The 15,372-nt window shown below is 41.2% G+C and overlaps 1 protein-coding gene across 4 annotated transcripts in view; it reads right to left on the bottom strand.

Annotated features, from left to right (window-relative positions):
• The window catches only part of LOC308476144 (trifunctional purine biosynthetic protein adenosine-3-like), a 28,149-nt gene extending 13,239 nt beyond the window's left edge, over positions 1–14,910 (bottom strand). For 3 of the 4 annotated variants that reach the window (XM_081003575.1, XM_081003576.1, XM_081003577.1), the window contains exons 1-11: positions 12,475–12,587; positions 8,830–8,974; positions 7,741–7,836; positions 6,442–6,616; positions 5,503–5,614; positions 4,589–4,657; positions 2,904–3,029; positions 1,887–1,974; positions 1,456–1,541; positions 820–988; positions 280–511 (exon numbers count right to left, since the gene is read on the bottom strand). In XM_081003575.1, coding sequence (XP_080859701.1) covers positions 280–511; positions 820–988; positions 1,456–1,541; positions 1,887–1,974; positions 2,904–3,029; positions 4,589–4,657; positions 5,503–5,614; positions 6,442–6,616; positions 7,741–7,836; positions 8,830–8,974; positions 12,475–12,546 — 1,370 coding nt within the window. In that variant the 5' untranslated portion in view covers positions 12,547–12,587. Of the gene's footprint in view, positions 1–279; positions 512–819; positions 989–1,455; positions 1,542–1,886; positions 1,975–2,903; positions 3,030–4,588; positions 4,658–5,502; positions 5,615–6,441; positions 6,617–7,740; positions 7,837–8,829; positions 8,975–12,474; positions 12,588–14,682 lie in introns of those variants that run through there. The other variant, XM_081003578.1, reaches the window with a different exon arrangement.
• Positions 14,911–15,372: the final 462 nt, after the last annotated feature.

Below are 15,372 nucleotides of genomic sequence, written 5' to 3'. Positions count from 1 at the left end.
TTTCAGTTATGATTGTGATTGCAAGAGAATCTTGGCAGTGGCAGACTTTGGACTTTCAAATGTCAGTAGTGCCCTGTGCGATGCCAAAATTTGGTGTGTGCGTCCCCACCTCTTGCCTTCCAGTCTAAGGCATTGTTGCAGCGCCTCTGCCACACCCTCTCAGCTGGGCACCCAGTGCGGGTGAACCAGTCATGTTCCCTTAAATCCACCTCTGATCCTGGGCAAAATAATAAACATTGGGTTAGCACGCATGATCTGCCAGTGCCTATGTTTACATACGCAGACTGTCTGAGAAACCTCATAGCTTGATAACCAACATCTTTTCGATAAGTTGCACCCTGGAAATAAATGGCTGCCAGTCCTTTGTAGGCAACTTCAAGCGCTGACGCAAGGTCCTCCTTCATGGCTGTTACTGTCAGGACTCTGCTGCCATTAACCAGCACTTTGTCATCCACTGCTATGGTAGCTCCATGGAAGATCTCCAGGCCTAGCTCTCTTGCCTGAAGGAGCCCTACAAAAATTGAAAGGAAAATGGGCTCAATTATTATATTTAGAACATATTCTATAGATGTAGGTGGTTGTATTGTCATTTCACGGGGTCTCAAAATATCAGTGGAAAGTCCGCACTTCACATTTCACTTAAGTTTCCCTGTTGAAACATTTAACAAGAAATACATTTAGTAAATAATTCAAAATACTGTAACTGAAAGATGATTATTGTGGTATTTTTAAAAAAAGGAATAATGACTGTCAGAAAACATAAAGCGAAATTATTCATTGTACCTTGTAATTAAACTGTTCAGAATAAAAAAGAATTACCAGTGATCTCTTTGCCCTGATTAGAACATTCCAGATGCCCTTCACTTGCCATGACAATCGACACAGCAGTACAATTCTCTGACCAAGCCAACATGGAACTGCAGAGCCTGCCATCAATAGTGGCTTGGATCACTTCATAAAGATCATTTTTAAGAAGCTGAACAACCACCTGCAAAAGTGGACATAGGTGGCATTTTATATACGATTATAAACGATTCAGCAACTATATCTAGTTCAAATCACTGCTTTTGCAATGCTTTTCTATTTCCAAAAACCAGTGGCAATTAGCTTACAGTGATTACAAGTTAGAAAGCAAGCCTAAAACCAGATGGCCTGTTTACAGAGCGTTTGCCCTGATTTGTTTGGATAAAGTTTGCAGCAGTCAATCTGATTTGACTGCAGGGAGATTATACTACTGTGAACTCCTCAAAGGAGAGACTAGCATAGCACAGAGACTATATTGATTCCGTTTAGTTGCTGTGCTACACTGGCTTTTCTTTTGTTAACTCACAATGTCCGCCATGCAGCACTACAAACTGTAATGCTATGCTGCCGGAGCAGAAATTACATGCAATCTGAAATATTAATTTGCTGTCTTGGTGGTTCACAGGATTAGGTTGTGTAACTCTGATTTACCTGGCATTGGGGGTCACCAAAATAGCAGTCAAAACTTAAGACTTTCACACCATCTTTGGTAAGCATTAATTCTATCTGCAGCACACCTGAAAGGAATCAGAGAATTATAGATAACAAAATCAAAGTATATATTTTAACGTGTCTTTAAAATGCATACAGCTAGACTAAGGCATGAGATGAAGTGAAGCATTTTTAAAAATTCTGCATATTATTATTATTATTGGTAGAAGATCAAGTTCTCCATTCATAAAACAACTCCTCCAGAAGTTGTCATTCATTAAGCAAGACTCAAAAAAATAGTAAGTTGTTACGTGAAGACAAGAATGAGTTTTCAATATGATGAAAATCCAAAACATAAACATCAGACGGGGTAATGTCATATGAGAGAATGATCATTCCCAAGGAACTTGATGTCGAGTGTAACTTCTTACCTACATAAGATATGCCTTCTTGCTTCATGCTGTTGATAATGTGTTGAAGAAGTGTACCTTTAACTTTTTCTAGAAGGACTTCGGAAATCTAATGAGCAACAGGAGAAGGACACATGGAGACTGCTTTATGACAATTTTTTCCTCAGTGTAAAAAATCAAAACATAGTGATAAAAAAGTAACTGAACACCAGTAGGGGCTGGTTCCCATTGGGATTGTTCACACAAAGACCAACAGTAGATGGAGCCAAAGCCAATGAAAGGCAGAGGCAACTAATTCAAGTTTTGTCTCCATCTGTCTTCCTGCCATCATCTACAAGGGCAACCCTAAGACTAAGGAAGTGCATACTCGAGCAACAAAAATAAACATTAGAGTTTCACACCATTCTCTAGTTTGCATCAATTACATGTATTGTCCATTTCTTAGAATAATTTATTTTAATTCTGCTAGTCACACGGAAGGACAGACAACTCCATGGAGGCCAACAAAGTCTTGCCCTTGACTCCTACAGAGTCTGCTTAGAGCCCTCCCCGTCATCTGCTGAAAGTTCCCCCCACACTATCAAGTTTACACCTGCAGCTTTTTTGGGGGGGGGATGGAGCCGAGATTATCAAGCTGCTAAATTTCACATTCAATACCAATTTATGTGCTTCTGAAGTATGACTGTGGAGTACAACACACCTTTGTCAGTACAGCATTAGCATGCTAGAATCTTGTTATATGATTTTCCATTAACAGATGCACCAACTTGTACAGAAGACTGAAGGGGAAGCAATGACATGTGTGTTCTTCATTTGGGGTTGCCCCCCTCCAACAAAATTGGGAGGGCAAAAGAGTGGGGGGGGGGTCCAGGAGATGACGCCTATGTCCATTATTATTCCAAGGTCAACAGTTGTCATGGATTACCCAGAAAGATTTGAAAGCATCACTCAAGAAATTACTTAGAAATCAGACTATATGATTTCCAGGGGAAAGGCATATGGAGTCCTAAGCAGATAGTGAATAAAACTTGTTGGCACCTGAGGTACTGGACCATAAGCTCCCATTCCAACAGTGCTTGGACCCCAGTCTTCATCAGATAGTCGCTTTTGGATCTGGACTGGTGGCATGAGAGCAAAAGTGACTCCATCCACAAAGCATAAGCACTGAGAAGAAAATACATGAAACTGAGCAACAAATATAACAAACTAAAATCACACACATTATACATCAACATGCATAAGTTTCTCTCTTATTAATTCAATCCTTGAAGTCCTGCCTTTCACAGCAGTGCTGAAATTAGCAAGAGCTTTTCGCCACACAGAGGTGAACATTTTCGCCAGCTAATGGCTGCAGGTAAATTGTAGCTAAGGTCACAGAGTCAATGTTACCATGTGAAAAGTTGGCCCATGCTATTCTCTACTCCTCCACCTTCTGACTGCCACAGTCCACCCTACCACTAGGCAGAGTAAGGAAGCTGCCTCTGGCAGCAGAAACCGGGGGAGACAGAGAGCGGTGATCTGTTGAAGGAAAAAGCTGTGTGAGCTATGCATCGTTTGCCTGCTGTCCTCAGATGCAATGGAGAATGCTGTCCTGTTGCTGGTGTTGTAAGATTCAGCTGCCAATCTGTCTGACTTCTGTGCGTGGAATTGGGAGGGGAATTGGGACCATCTTGTCCTTCATCTCAGGCAAGAAAATGCCTTAGGCACATCTGTTAGCTCCTTCCTCCCCCAAATCCACAAGCAGTCACCAAGTCTCTTTTCCTTTCTTTGGAATCCTTGTGGGGAGATGCAAGTCTGTGCAGCAGGTCACTACCAATTGCTTCACAAGGAAGAAAAGCAGAAGTATCCAGTTGTGTTTCTGTGCCTTCCCCTTCTGTGGCTGAAACTGCTGACTTTGAAAATCCTGCCTGTATTTTACCCTGCAAAGGTTTGCAAAGCAAGTCCCCTTAGTATCCCTTGAAGGAAATACTAATTATTGTGTATCAAAGTTTACAGCATGCTAAAAACTATGATAACAATGCACAATAAAATCCCTATATTTGCTGGTAGTTCTCATCAGACACCCAATTAGCACCCAAAAAATTAGCACCCAAAAGCTCAAAAACTCCTTGTGGTTCAGCAAGTTATGTGGTTCCTCTGGAATTTACCCTGCCCTTTCCCCAAGGATTTATGGGCCTCCTATTCTTATCCACAAAACTGGGAGGCAGTTAGGCTCAGACCATGTGAGTAGCCCGGGGTGACCCAGTAAGCTTCATGGCAGAGTTGAGTTTTGAATCTACATCTTCCCAGTCCAACAAACTTTCCACTAAACCACACTGGGAAATAGTAGTAAATAATGCTGATGTTGTACTAACATTGTGCTTCATGCTAAGTGAACCACGTTGCTATAGTCAGGGACAGCCCATCCATGAGGCTCAGTGAGGTAGTTGCCTCAGGAAGCAGGCTGAGGGCAGCTGCGTGGGACAGCAGACCCAGGGGACCCAGGAGTGTATTGCTCGCCACGTCCTATACTTGTTGCTCAATGCTTCCTCAGTCTCCCACCAGTATCTCCTCTGCTGCTGTCTCCAATGCCCCAACTGCTCCTCTCTGGGCTCATTACCACCTCAGGTAATGAGGTGGCCTCAGGCTGGCCTTGGCTATTTCTATTAATAACAATTAAAGTTTGTGGACTATACAAAAACAATACAGGGTAACTCTGACTGTAGTACTTAATGAAAACGCACAGAAAACTCTTCCCCTTTAAGAAGTTCTTCAATTATTACGGTATCTTGGGTGTCTCCAAAAACATTGCCCTGCATTAAAAAAGAAAAAAAAAATCCACTGGTCAGATTCTACTTTCATTCCATCTTCCATTTTTAACGAGAAAGCTCTTTTTTAGAGCATTTCCAATAAAGGCACTTTTTTTCTTCACCTGTAAACCTTTATGTAGTCTACATTCTACTTGAGTAGAATGTAGAATCCCTACTAAATTTTTATGAGGTGTGACAATTTGCAGGTTAAACATATAACTGGTTTTTGTACGTCAGAACACCATTTAAAATATTATATAATTACGTCACTGCACAATGTCACAGTAGAAGAAAAAACCTACCCAAAATACAAACATAGGTAAGGTAAAAGGTAAATGACCCCTGGACAGTTAAGTCCAGTCAAAGGCGACTATGGGGTGCGGCGCTCATCTCGCTTTCAGGCCAAGGGAGCTGGTGTTTGTCCACAGACAGCTTTCCAGGTCATGTGACCAGCAGAACTAAACAGCTTCTGGCACATCAGAACACCGTGCTGAGTAACAGAGTGCACGGAAATGCCGTTTACCTTCCCCTATTTATCTACTTGCACTGGCATGCTTTTGAACTGCTAGGTTGGCAGAAGCTAGGACAGAGCAACGGAAGCTCACCCCATCGCAGGGACTCGAACCGCTGACCTTGCAATTGGCAAGCCCAAGAGACTCAGAGGTTTAGACCACAGTGCCACCCGCATCCCCATTTACCTTACCTTACAAACATACAGCTGCATATTCCTGCACTGCAGGGGGTTGGACTACAATCTAACTACTGAGTGTAAGATTTAGCCTTACATAAAAAAACCATGATAAATGAAATTAAAGCACACAACAGCTGAACAAAGAGGCATAAATCACCTGCAGAATTTCTTGCGCTGCATTGCAGGCTTCCTCTCTGTTGGACGCAATAATTATCTCTTTTCTAGGACCCAAGCCACTAGGCTTTACCACCAATTCAGGAAAAGCAGCACTTTAAATTAAGATAGAGCATATTAGAAGAAAATCACTCCTTTTCATTATATGGTCAAAAATTTCCTCTTTTGAAAAAAAAAATAGTTCCTGGACTGTCTGGAACACAACATTTTAGAGAAAGGAGAATTTTAACACATCTCCAAGCAAGGCTGAGAGAGAACCATGGAGAGTTACAGTCAGTCTGTGTAGGCAATACTGAGCTACGTGAAAATATTCTAATTATTTATATTCTAAACTTTATCCAGCCTTTCTTCAAGGAAGGCTTGGGCTAGGCCTCTATGGAAGTTTCCCATCTAAGTATGAGATGCAGCCTTGCTTAGAGTGATTAAAGGTGTGAGGAGAAAATTCACCCTGATAAATTACTGCACTTTAAACCTTCTTTAGAAGTGTCTAAGGAATAAACATTGTGAAAGGCTTTATCATCCTCCTTATTTTGTTTTGGTATCCCCCCCCCAAAAAAGAAACAAACAATAAAAAAATTGCTGTTGTAGTCAAGGCTGATGAATAAATAAGAGGAAGAAGTGCCCCCTGTTTTCTGGGACCCAGTAGCTGACTGTGGAGCCTTGTGGTTGTGATCTGCAAGCAGATCCTAGCTGTGGAGGGAGCAGGTGAAACAAGCAGGTCTAGTGTGTAGTGAGGGAGAGAAAGTTGAGGGTGAACGTGGAGAGACTGAGATCTAGAACAGTAAACTTGTCAATCTTTGGCCATTCTACAATATTCATCAACAATTTTCAATACATTTGGGGTCCCTTTTTAATTTAATTCACGAAAAAGCTATACCATCAACTCTAAAGAGCGTAAGCTAATGGAGAAAATAATGCTTACCTATTAATAAAAGTGCAAGCGTCTTGCGGATTTAAAAATTCATTCCATCTTGCTGTTGGAATTCCATGTTGATCAAGAAAGACCTTAGCGAAACTTCGATTTGTTCCCAGTTGTGCTGCCCTGGCTGTAGGTCCAAAACATCTAACTCCAGCCGCTACCAAGTCATCAACAATTCCTAACAACAAAATACTGAAAGGCTCAGACAAAGCTTGCTATGGAATTCAGATTTTTTTTTTTAATTAATACTCCTTGCCTGTCTCAGAATGGTATCACAGAGCTAAAAGAGCAACTAAAATTATCAGCAGGCAGCTCACCAGTATGGAGGAAGGCTTAAGAGCTTGGGGTTTTATAGTTCAGAAACAAAAAACGATGCAGTTTATCATGTCACCTTGAACTCTCTCTTAAAAAGTCTGCCTGCATCTATAATAAACTTATCAAACCTGTAGCCAAGGTATGTTTTAATGCCTAATACAGTGGTACCTCTGGTTACGAACTTCATGTCTTCCGGAGGTCCATTCTTAACCTGAGGTACCACTTTAAATCGCCGCCAGCATGCGATTTCTGTTCTCATCCTGAGGTAAAGTTCTTAACCTGAGGTACTACTTCCAGGTTAGTGGAGTCTGTAAGCCAAAGTGTTTGTAACCTGAGGTGTTTGTAACCCGAGGTACCACTGTAACGCAATGGTTTTTAAAATAGAATCTACATCAATATGAACTCTGGTCTAACAAGGGAGTTATTTTATGTAACGTTCCAAGATGCTACATGCATATGCTCATACAAGAGGCTGGTGCCTGCTGTCTATCTACGTGCAGGATTATTAGTAGGAATCACACTGTCCAGAGTTTCAAAAAGGCAAGAAGAAGAAGAAGAAGAAGAAGAAGAAGAAGAAGAAGAAGAAGAAGAAGAAGAAGAAGAAGAAAGGCCATTTCTCAGTTGCAAAAAACCCCAGCTATTTGAAACCCATTTTGCTCTCCAGTTGTTGATACCAAATACAGTGGTACCGTATTCCGTTCTTAACCTGAAACTGTTCTTAACTAGAGGCATGCTTTCGCTAATAGGGCCTTTTGCTGCCACTGTGCCGCCGGCACACGATTTCCATTCTCATCCTGGGGCAAAGTTCTCAACTTGAGGTAACTCTTCCAGGTTAGTGGAGTTTGTAACGTGAAGCATTTGTAACCTGAGGCATTTGTAACTCGAGGTACCACTGTACTGGGTTCCTATGCTACCCAAGGCTGGACCTTTATTTTTTAATCTAGAGCACTTGTTTTTTTCCTGAGAAAGGAGTTACTCTAACTTTACCTGTCACAAGGAGAGATTCTGGTCCAGCAATCACAAACCCAATGTTATGATCTTTGCAGAACTGGGCTAGGATAGTATGGTTGCTAATTAAAACCCCTGAAATAGATAATAAATAATAATAATAAACACCAGGATCCAAAATGTATGACAGTTATGTGGCTTCAGGAACCACAAAAGGAAAACATGATAAAGATTTATTTCAATATGTTAAGTAAATATATAGTTGTGCATATGGATCTGCAATAAAGAATTTGGTAGCTTAGATTCCAAGATAACTTACATCAAAAGCCTATGTGCCCTGGCTCCCACAGTAACTATAATGCTCTAAGCAGTACATAAGCAAGACCAGGGTTGAAGGTGCAAGGCATGGCTACACAAGCTAAGACATTGATCCAACAAGTGCCCTTGCCCTCTGGGCTCCCATTAGAAAGGAATAGGGTGGGCATGCACCCCTTAAAAGGCTGAGCAATGTAGGATGGGCATGTGGGCCATCTGCAGAAGCAGAAATTGACTAAAATTGTGTTTCCAAAAACCACTTTGTTATCTAGGTAACAGTTTCAGGGGCTGAACATGTTTGATTACACACTCCAACTCCTTCATAAGTGGTCAAGGTCAGTTAGTCATCTCTGATCTGCAGAACTTAAAGTGCATCACAGATTCAATGAATGTCTTGTATTTTTTAATAGCACAGGGGTTGTCAACCTGGTCCCTACCACCCACTAGTGGGCGTTTCAGGATTCTAGGTGGGCGATAGGGTGGCACAAGCTGAATCCTCCTTCCATTGAGCACTGGTTGGCGGTAAGGAAATTTTACCATCAAGAAAGATGCATTAGTGGGCGGTAGGTATAAAAAGGTTGACTACCCCTGCTGTAGCGCTTGCATTTTTGTATGTGCATTCTGCTAAGTTAACATAAAAAGTCAGACATGTTTGAAGCATTGATTTTTCTCACCCAGCATTTACATTTATGCAATACATTGTACACTGTTTTGGAAAGGTGGCGTGGGTGTGTTTCTCCACTGTATGACCATTCAAATACATAAAAATATATCCAATGCAGGAAAAGTCACCAAATACTACAAGCTATTCACCTGAATTAGAGATTTTGCCATCATTAGCTGTACCGGCATTTCCCGGAGCAACCAGTACCTGTTTCACATGTGGAGACTGTGCCAATTTCCAAGCCAGAGCATGTTCTCTGCCCCCGCTGCCAATCACAAGCACTCGATCAGCCATCTGGATACTCAAAATAAGAGGTGCATTGTCATTTATAGGTCTAATGCCTCAATCATTAGCATTTTTATTTGGAAGGCAAACCAATTACTTATGAGGAAACTGACTTCTAAACTGAGGCAAATTTAGATGCTTGGTAGCCATCTCACACATAGAATCATAGAGTTGGAAGAGACCACAAGGGCCATCGAGTCCAACCCCCTGCCAAGCAGGAAACACCATCAGAGCACTCCTGACATATGGTTGTCAAGCCTCTGCTTAAAGACCTCCAAAGAAGGAGACTCCACCACACTCCTTGGCAGCAAATTCCACTGTCGAACAGCTCTTACTGTCAGGAAGTTCTTCCTAATGTTTAGGTGGTATCTTCTTTCTTGTAGTTTGGATCCATTGCTCCGTGTCTGCTTCTCTGGAGCAGCAGAAAACAACCTTTCTCCCTCCTCTATGTGACATCCTTTTATATATTTGAACGTGGCCATCATATCACCCCTCAACCTCCTCTTCTCCAGGCTAAACATGCCCAGCTCCCTTAGCCGTTCCTCATAAGGCATCGTTTCCAGGCCTTTGATCATTTTGGTTGCCCTCCTCTGGACACGTTCCAGTTTGTCAGTGTCCTTCTTGAACTGTGGTGCCCAGAACTGGACACAGTACTCCAGGTGAGGTCTTACCAGAGCAGAATACAGTGGCACTATTACTTCCTTTGATCTAGATGCTATACTCCTATTGATGAGGCCTAGAATTGCATTGGCTTTTTTAGCTGCCGCGTCACACTGTTGGCTTATGTCAAGTTTGTGATCAACCAAGACTCCTAGATCCTTTTCACATGTACTGCTCTCAAGCCAGGTGTCACCCATCTTGTATTTGTGCCTCTCATTTTGTTTGCCCAAGTGCAATACTTTACATTTCTCCCTGTTAAAATTCATCTTGTTTGTTTTGGCCCAGTTCTCTAATCTGTCAAGGTCGTTTTGAAGTGTGATCCTGTCCTCTGGGGTGTTAGCCACCCCTCCCAGTTTGGTGTCATCTGCAAATTTGATCAGGATGCCCTTGAGTCCATCATCCAAGTCGTTGATAAAGATGTTCAATAAGACTGGGCCCAAGACAGAACCTTGTGGCACCCCACTAGTCACTCTTCTCCAGGATGAAGAGGAACCATTGATGAACACCATTTTAAAATGGCATCATATTAATGGTGAATATCCTCTGAAACGGAAGCATTTGAAGCAGCTACAGGCATTTTATACCAATTGTCCATTTGGTAGAGAATAAGTAAAAACATAATTCAGTATTTGTAATGTCTTTAAGGCTGCAACCCTAAACCTGCTTACTGGAGTGTAAGCCCCACTGGACTCAATGGAATTTACTGCTGAGTAGGTATCTATAGGAGTTCACTGTAAGAGGCAAGAACCTACTTATCTCACCTTCCTTGAAATATGTAAGTTATAGTAGGCTGCCTTGCACCAAGTCATATCAATGATCCATCTATCTCAGTTCTGTTTACTCTGTACTTACTTGTAGTGGCTTTCCAAGGTTTTGGTACACACAATCCTCCCCTCATGTTTTTCTTTTCAAAAAATGCTGAGAACACAATTGGCCAAAAATCACCTAGTGAGCTTCGTGGCATTTGAACCTTGGTTTTCCAGGTTCTATTCTGACTCTCTAACCACTACACCACATGGGATCTCTGAAGTCCCCACTCTGGTAATTTCATCAACCGCTGAGAGATCAGAATATGAACAGCTTATGCTTCTGCACACTTTGCTGCTCTGACAAACTGTTGGAAAAAAACAAATAATTTCCTTCTTCTGAGCACTTGCTTGTGGTCTTTGCTTTGTCTGAGTTAATTTCACCCCTAAAAGCTGAGCCATTTTGTGTATTGTTCTTTTGCAGCTTTTTGATACAAAATGTTATTTGCTCTCATCTCCTCTCATACTGTAAATCAGAGGTTTTCAACCTTTTTGAGTCCACGGCTCCCTTGACCAACTACTTTCTTTCTGTGGCACCCCTGTGGGGCTCAGGAGCCCAGTTAGGTCGTGCCTTGCCTGCAGAGCTGGCAGCCTCTCACCCTTTTTTGAACACCCTTGCTTGCGAGTGTTCCCTCAGCCTCCTCTCCTCTCCCCCCTCCCCCAGCTGCCACCATAGTCTTTGAGCTGCCCCCCTGCCCCCAAGTGAGGTACCTCCTTACAGTGTCCTACAGGGGTCTGGGAAGCACCCCCGGCCAGCCCCAGAGGCACCATTTGCCTGGGGAGCTTGTAGCCAGGGCTGATGCAACAAAGAGCTGTGCAAACCTTTGGGAGGTAGAGACATCAGAGGAGGAGGGAAGAAAAAAGGGATGGAGGCCAGTGTTGCCCGGGGCAACCCTGACCATTATTCAAGGCACCCCACAGTACCACGGCACACTGAAAACCACTGCTGTAAATAGTTCCTGCATGAATAAAACCTTTGAACTCCAGAAACTAAGTGAATATTCTGATCTAATTCACCCAAGATGCAAGGACTGTTAACACAAATAGCCAAAGGGGCACACACACAGCATCACAGCTGAAGTGCAAAAATGGATGTGGTTGTGTGTTATGCATCTTGCAAAACAGCCATCACTGCAGCGTGCAATTTTGCTGTGCATTGCTTTTCATACTGTAATTCTCAAAACAGCAGCAAAAACAATAAGAAGAAGAAACCAAGAGGGATATTGTCTGGAAAGAACAATATACTTAACTATCCCAATATTATTTTTTCAAATGATTTTTTTTTACTTATTTCAATAACATCACACCTTCATTTAGTGCCCTTGTTGTTGATATGAAATGGGAACAAGCTACTATAAATGCCAAAGGGGGGGGGAGAGACACACTAATTGACCTTTAAGAAATATGCTGTTGACATTAAGCAGCTATTGCCAAGAAGATACATAATTAAAATACTGTGAAATATGCCAACATTACCTCTGTAATGAGTTTGCTGAATAATATACAGAAGCCAGGGATTCAATATATAATGTTCTGAAGAAGACTTAAAGAATGACCAAGTAGAAGGTTCTATTTTCTAACAAATGTAACAAGTAGCTCTATCACAACAACAGAAATTTCTACTTGATTGTAAGTATTAATATTCACTTAATATATTTAGGAATTTTAAAAAAATCTCTCATAAAAAAAAGTTTTAACAAAATTAATTGTGAAGAACTACATTGAAAACTAATCCATCATTCACTATGATGAATGCCACAATTAATATTAATTTCTCTATTCACATTAACATAAGGCTGCACATTGTCCTGTGCCTATCATTCCAATGCAAGATAAACAAAGTCCCTTTCTGAGTAAACCTTTCTCCACATCTTTTAAAATGTACCTTATATTTCTTTGCCAAAGCAATCAAATTTGAAAATGATTTTTTAAAAAAGTATTATAGCCAGTTGATATAAATGTCCAATAGAATGTGGCATATGGATGTGTATGCAAGGGACAATGAAGTATAAGTGAACAGGATGCAACCAGAGAACCTCCTACCTTTGCAGAAATATACTGGGCTGTTAAAATGTCCTTCTGAAAAGCGCTCACCCCCTGCCCCTCACCCCACATACACAATCTTCAAAAATTGTCAGGGAGCCGCAAGTTTGTACATCCCTTTTATTGTCAAGAAACGTCAACAATAGAAAGTCTCTCAGTCAGCCAGACTAGCAGGCTGATAAGAAAGCAGCTGTGGGTGGGAGGAGGAACTGGCCTTGGAGAACATATTGTTGTGCTTTTTCCAAGCTCAATTTCCCCCACAAACATAATTTAAACTATGGGGAGAAATTGCTCTCTCTTTCATGACTTAAAAGGGAGCTATGGAGGGGAAAGGGTGTGCGTGTGTGTGTGTGTGTGAGAGAGAGAGAGAGAGAGAGAGGGAGGGAGAGAGAGATGGATTGGCCAGTGACTTAATTTTTAGATAGTTATTACACCCCCATTTCCCCAAGATAACTTGTGATAAGGGGCAGGATATAATTCCTATAAATGAAAATGCTGCAAGAGAGCAGTTTGATCATGCAAACTGGGGCGACGCATGGATCATTCAAATTAACTCCATTATTCCCTCCTTTTTCCAAGGAGCTCAAGGTGTTCCCTTCACAACAACCCTGTGAAGTAGGTTAGGTTGAGCGTGGTGACTGTCCCATCAGCACCGGCTGAGAGGGATTTGGTTGCCCCCACTACCCAATGCCAGCTCTCAAAATGTGCTTGTCCCTGACATATACACAACATACTATATATTAAAGATAATCCATATCACCATCCAGAGGAATGTTTTGATTAGAAAGAGGGCTATTTTGGAGTTATTTCTATTATATAGGTACCAATTTGAGGCATTGAGTAACTTTTCTGCAAATCTGAGAATTCTGCACAGAAACCTAATATGTCGAACTCTGACATGTACCCACCAACATCCATATGGGGTATGTGTGTGAGCATGTATTGATACTCTAGTAAACCATTTCATTGTGGTGATCCGTTGTTACCATCTTTACAAAGAAATCAAAATTTCCTGTGCTGCTGTCCCAGTGCTGATACTCTATCTATATCCCAATCCTGTAATTTCCAGGAAACAGCAATGCTGTGGATCTAAGGGTACTGTTTACTTTTTAGAACTCAACTGCAGTACTGCTGCTTAGAAGCTGTTGAGCAAAATAACCCAATGGCTGCTGTTGTCCAATGCCACCAATCTTTGTTTTTCTGTTTACAAAGATTCCAGTGTCTGAGTTTGAACATAAGAAGAGTCTTTTTTAATCAGGCCAAAATCCATCTAGTCCAGCATCCTGTTCTCATAGTGGCGTATCTGTACTTTTCTTTTTCTAGGTTGCAGGCAGAAAACCAAATGAGAAGCAACCATGAGGCTACTTTGCCCTCCCCTGTAGCCCTCACTAAGCCTCTGAGCAAGCCAACGTCCACCACTACTCAATTTCCCATCTTAAAAGGATGCTTAATTTTACAATACCAAAAAAGAAAGCATTGCATAATGTAATAAAACAAGTCAATATATTACATGATCTTTGGTACCTATTTGGTGTCTGTAAACTGGGTGCATTTAGGACAAAGCTGATATTGCCCCGCCCTAGTTATACTCTGTCCCCTTCTCAAAAAATTTTGGGTGCTTCCAGACTGGTGTTTATTGTGGGATCAGTGTGTTGCCTGCATGTCTGGTTTTGTGTGCTTTGCAGCATCCACATGATCCCGTGGGCATTAAATTTACATCAAAATGCCACACCATATTCCCCTCCCTCCACTTCCTCCTTTCTGTAGAAAATCCAGAAAGTTATGAAACAATATTGTCAAAGACCCATTTGCAACATTAAGCCCCCAAGTGGAAAACCCCATAGCAATTGTGCTAGCATTCACCCTTTGTGATTCTCAGACATTCATTCAACATGATAACATTTCCAAAACAGTTTCCCTGAGTAGACCACCAATCTGTGGTGAAACTCAGCCTAAAACGTTTCATCAATCCAAAACAAAAATAGTGCTGAGATCCTGCTCACATATAAAACTGTTGACTATTTTCAGTATTTCCTTTTATCTGCTTCATGCTTGAGTCCTCTCATTCTGACACACCAGATGTAAATTTAAAGACTACAATGTAATATGCTCCCCCTAGAACTATTGCCTGCTAAAAATTAGCAGATATTTTATTTTAGGACCTCATAGAAAGCCTCATTTATGAAAACATATGTAAACATAACTTACCGACTGTTTCTAAGGTATTCTGTAATGTATGGAAGTCAACAGTTTGTGTTCTTTCTTCTATACTGTACTAAGAAGTACTAAAAGGAAACTCTTCAACTTGATACCAGATTAAGTTACATGAACATTTGGTGAAGGGGAGGAAAAGATTTCTTTGTTGCTGGCAGAGAGAATGCCTTGGTCCAAATAGCTGAGAGAACCCAGTGCCTAAAACTCCATCTCCTTGTGACCAATCACAACAGAGGAAGATACAATACATTTGCATTAATTGCATTGTACAATGTGGCTCAAATAACTGACTGATTTAAAGTACATGTGTCTGGTATGAGAAAGAAATAATGAACAAACCATTTTTTTTGGGGGGGGGGGAGGGAGCTATGTTGCTATACTGTATAAGGAAACCATCAGAAATCAGGAAAGAGCCCAACTTGTCAGGGATCTAAATCAGAATGTAATGGTTCAACACAGACTACAAGACTGCAAGATCTATATTCAAAATGCAACAGGCAGTCAAATTTTGTTAGCCAACAAGGTACAGTTCGAGAGTAAGCTCTAGTCATTATTCATTTAAATTTTTTATTTAAATGGTTTTAGACTTTATTAAGCATAAGCTTCACAAAATTATTTATAATACATCACAGTACAATTTTAAAACCTAATACAGTGGTACCTCAGGTTACATATGCTTCAGGT

The sequence above is a fragment of the Podarcis pityusensis genome (genome assembly GCF_964106645.2).
Source record: "Podarcis pityusensis genome assembly, chromosome: 4".
Taxonomy (NCBI): Eukaryota; Metazoa; Chordata; class Lepidosauria; order Squamata; family Lacertidae; genus Podarcis; species Podarcis pityusensis.
The sequence above is the reverse complement of the archived record's forward strand: the minus strand, read 5'-3'. Positions and strand labels throughout refer to the sequence as shown.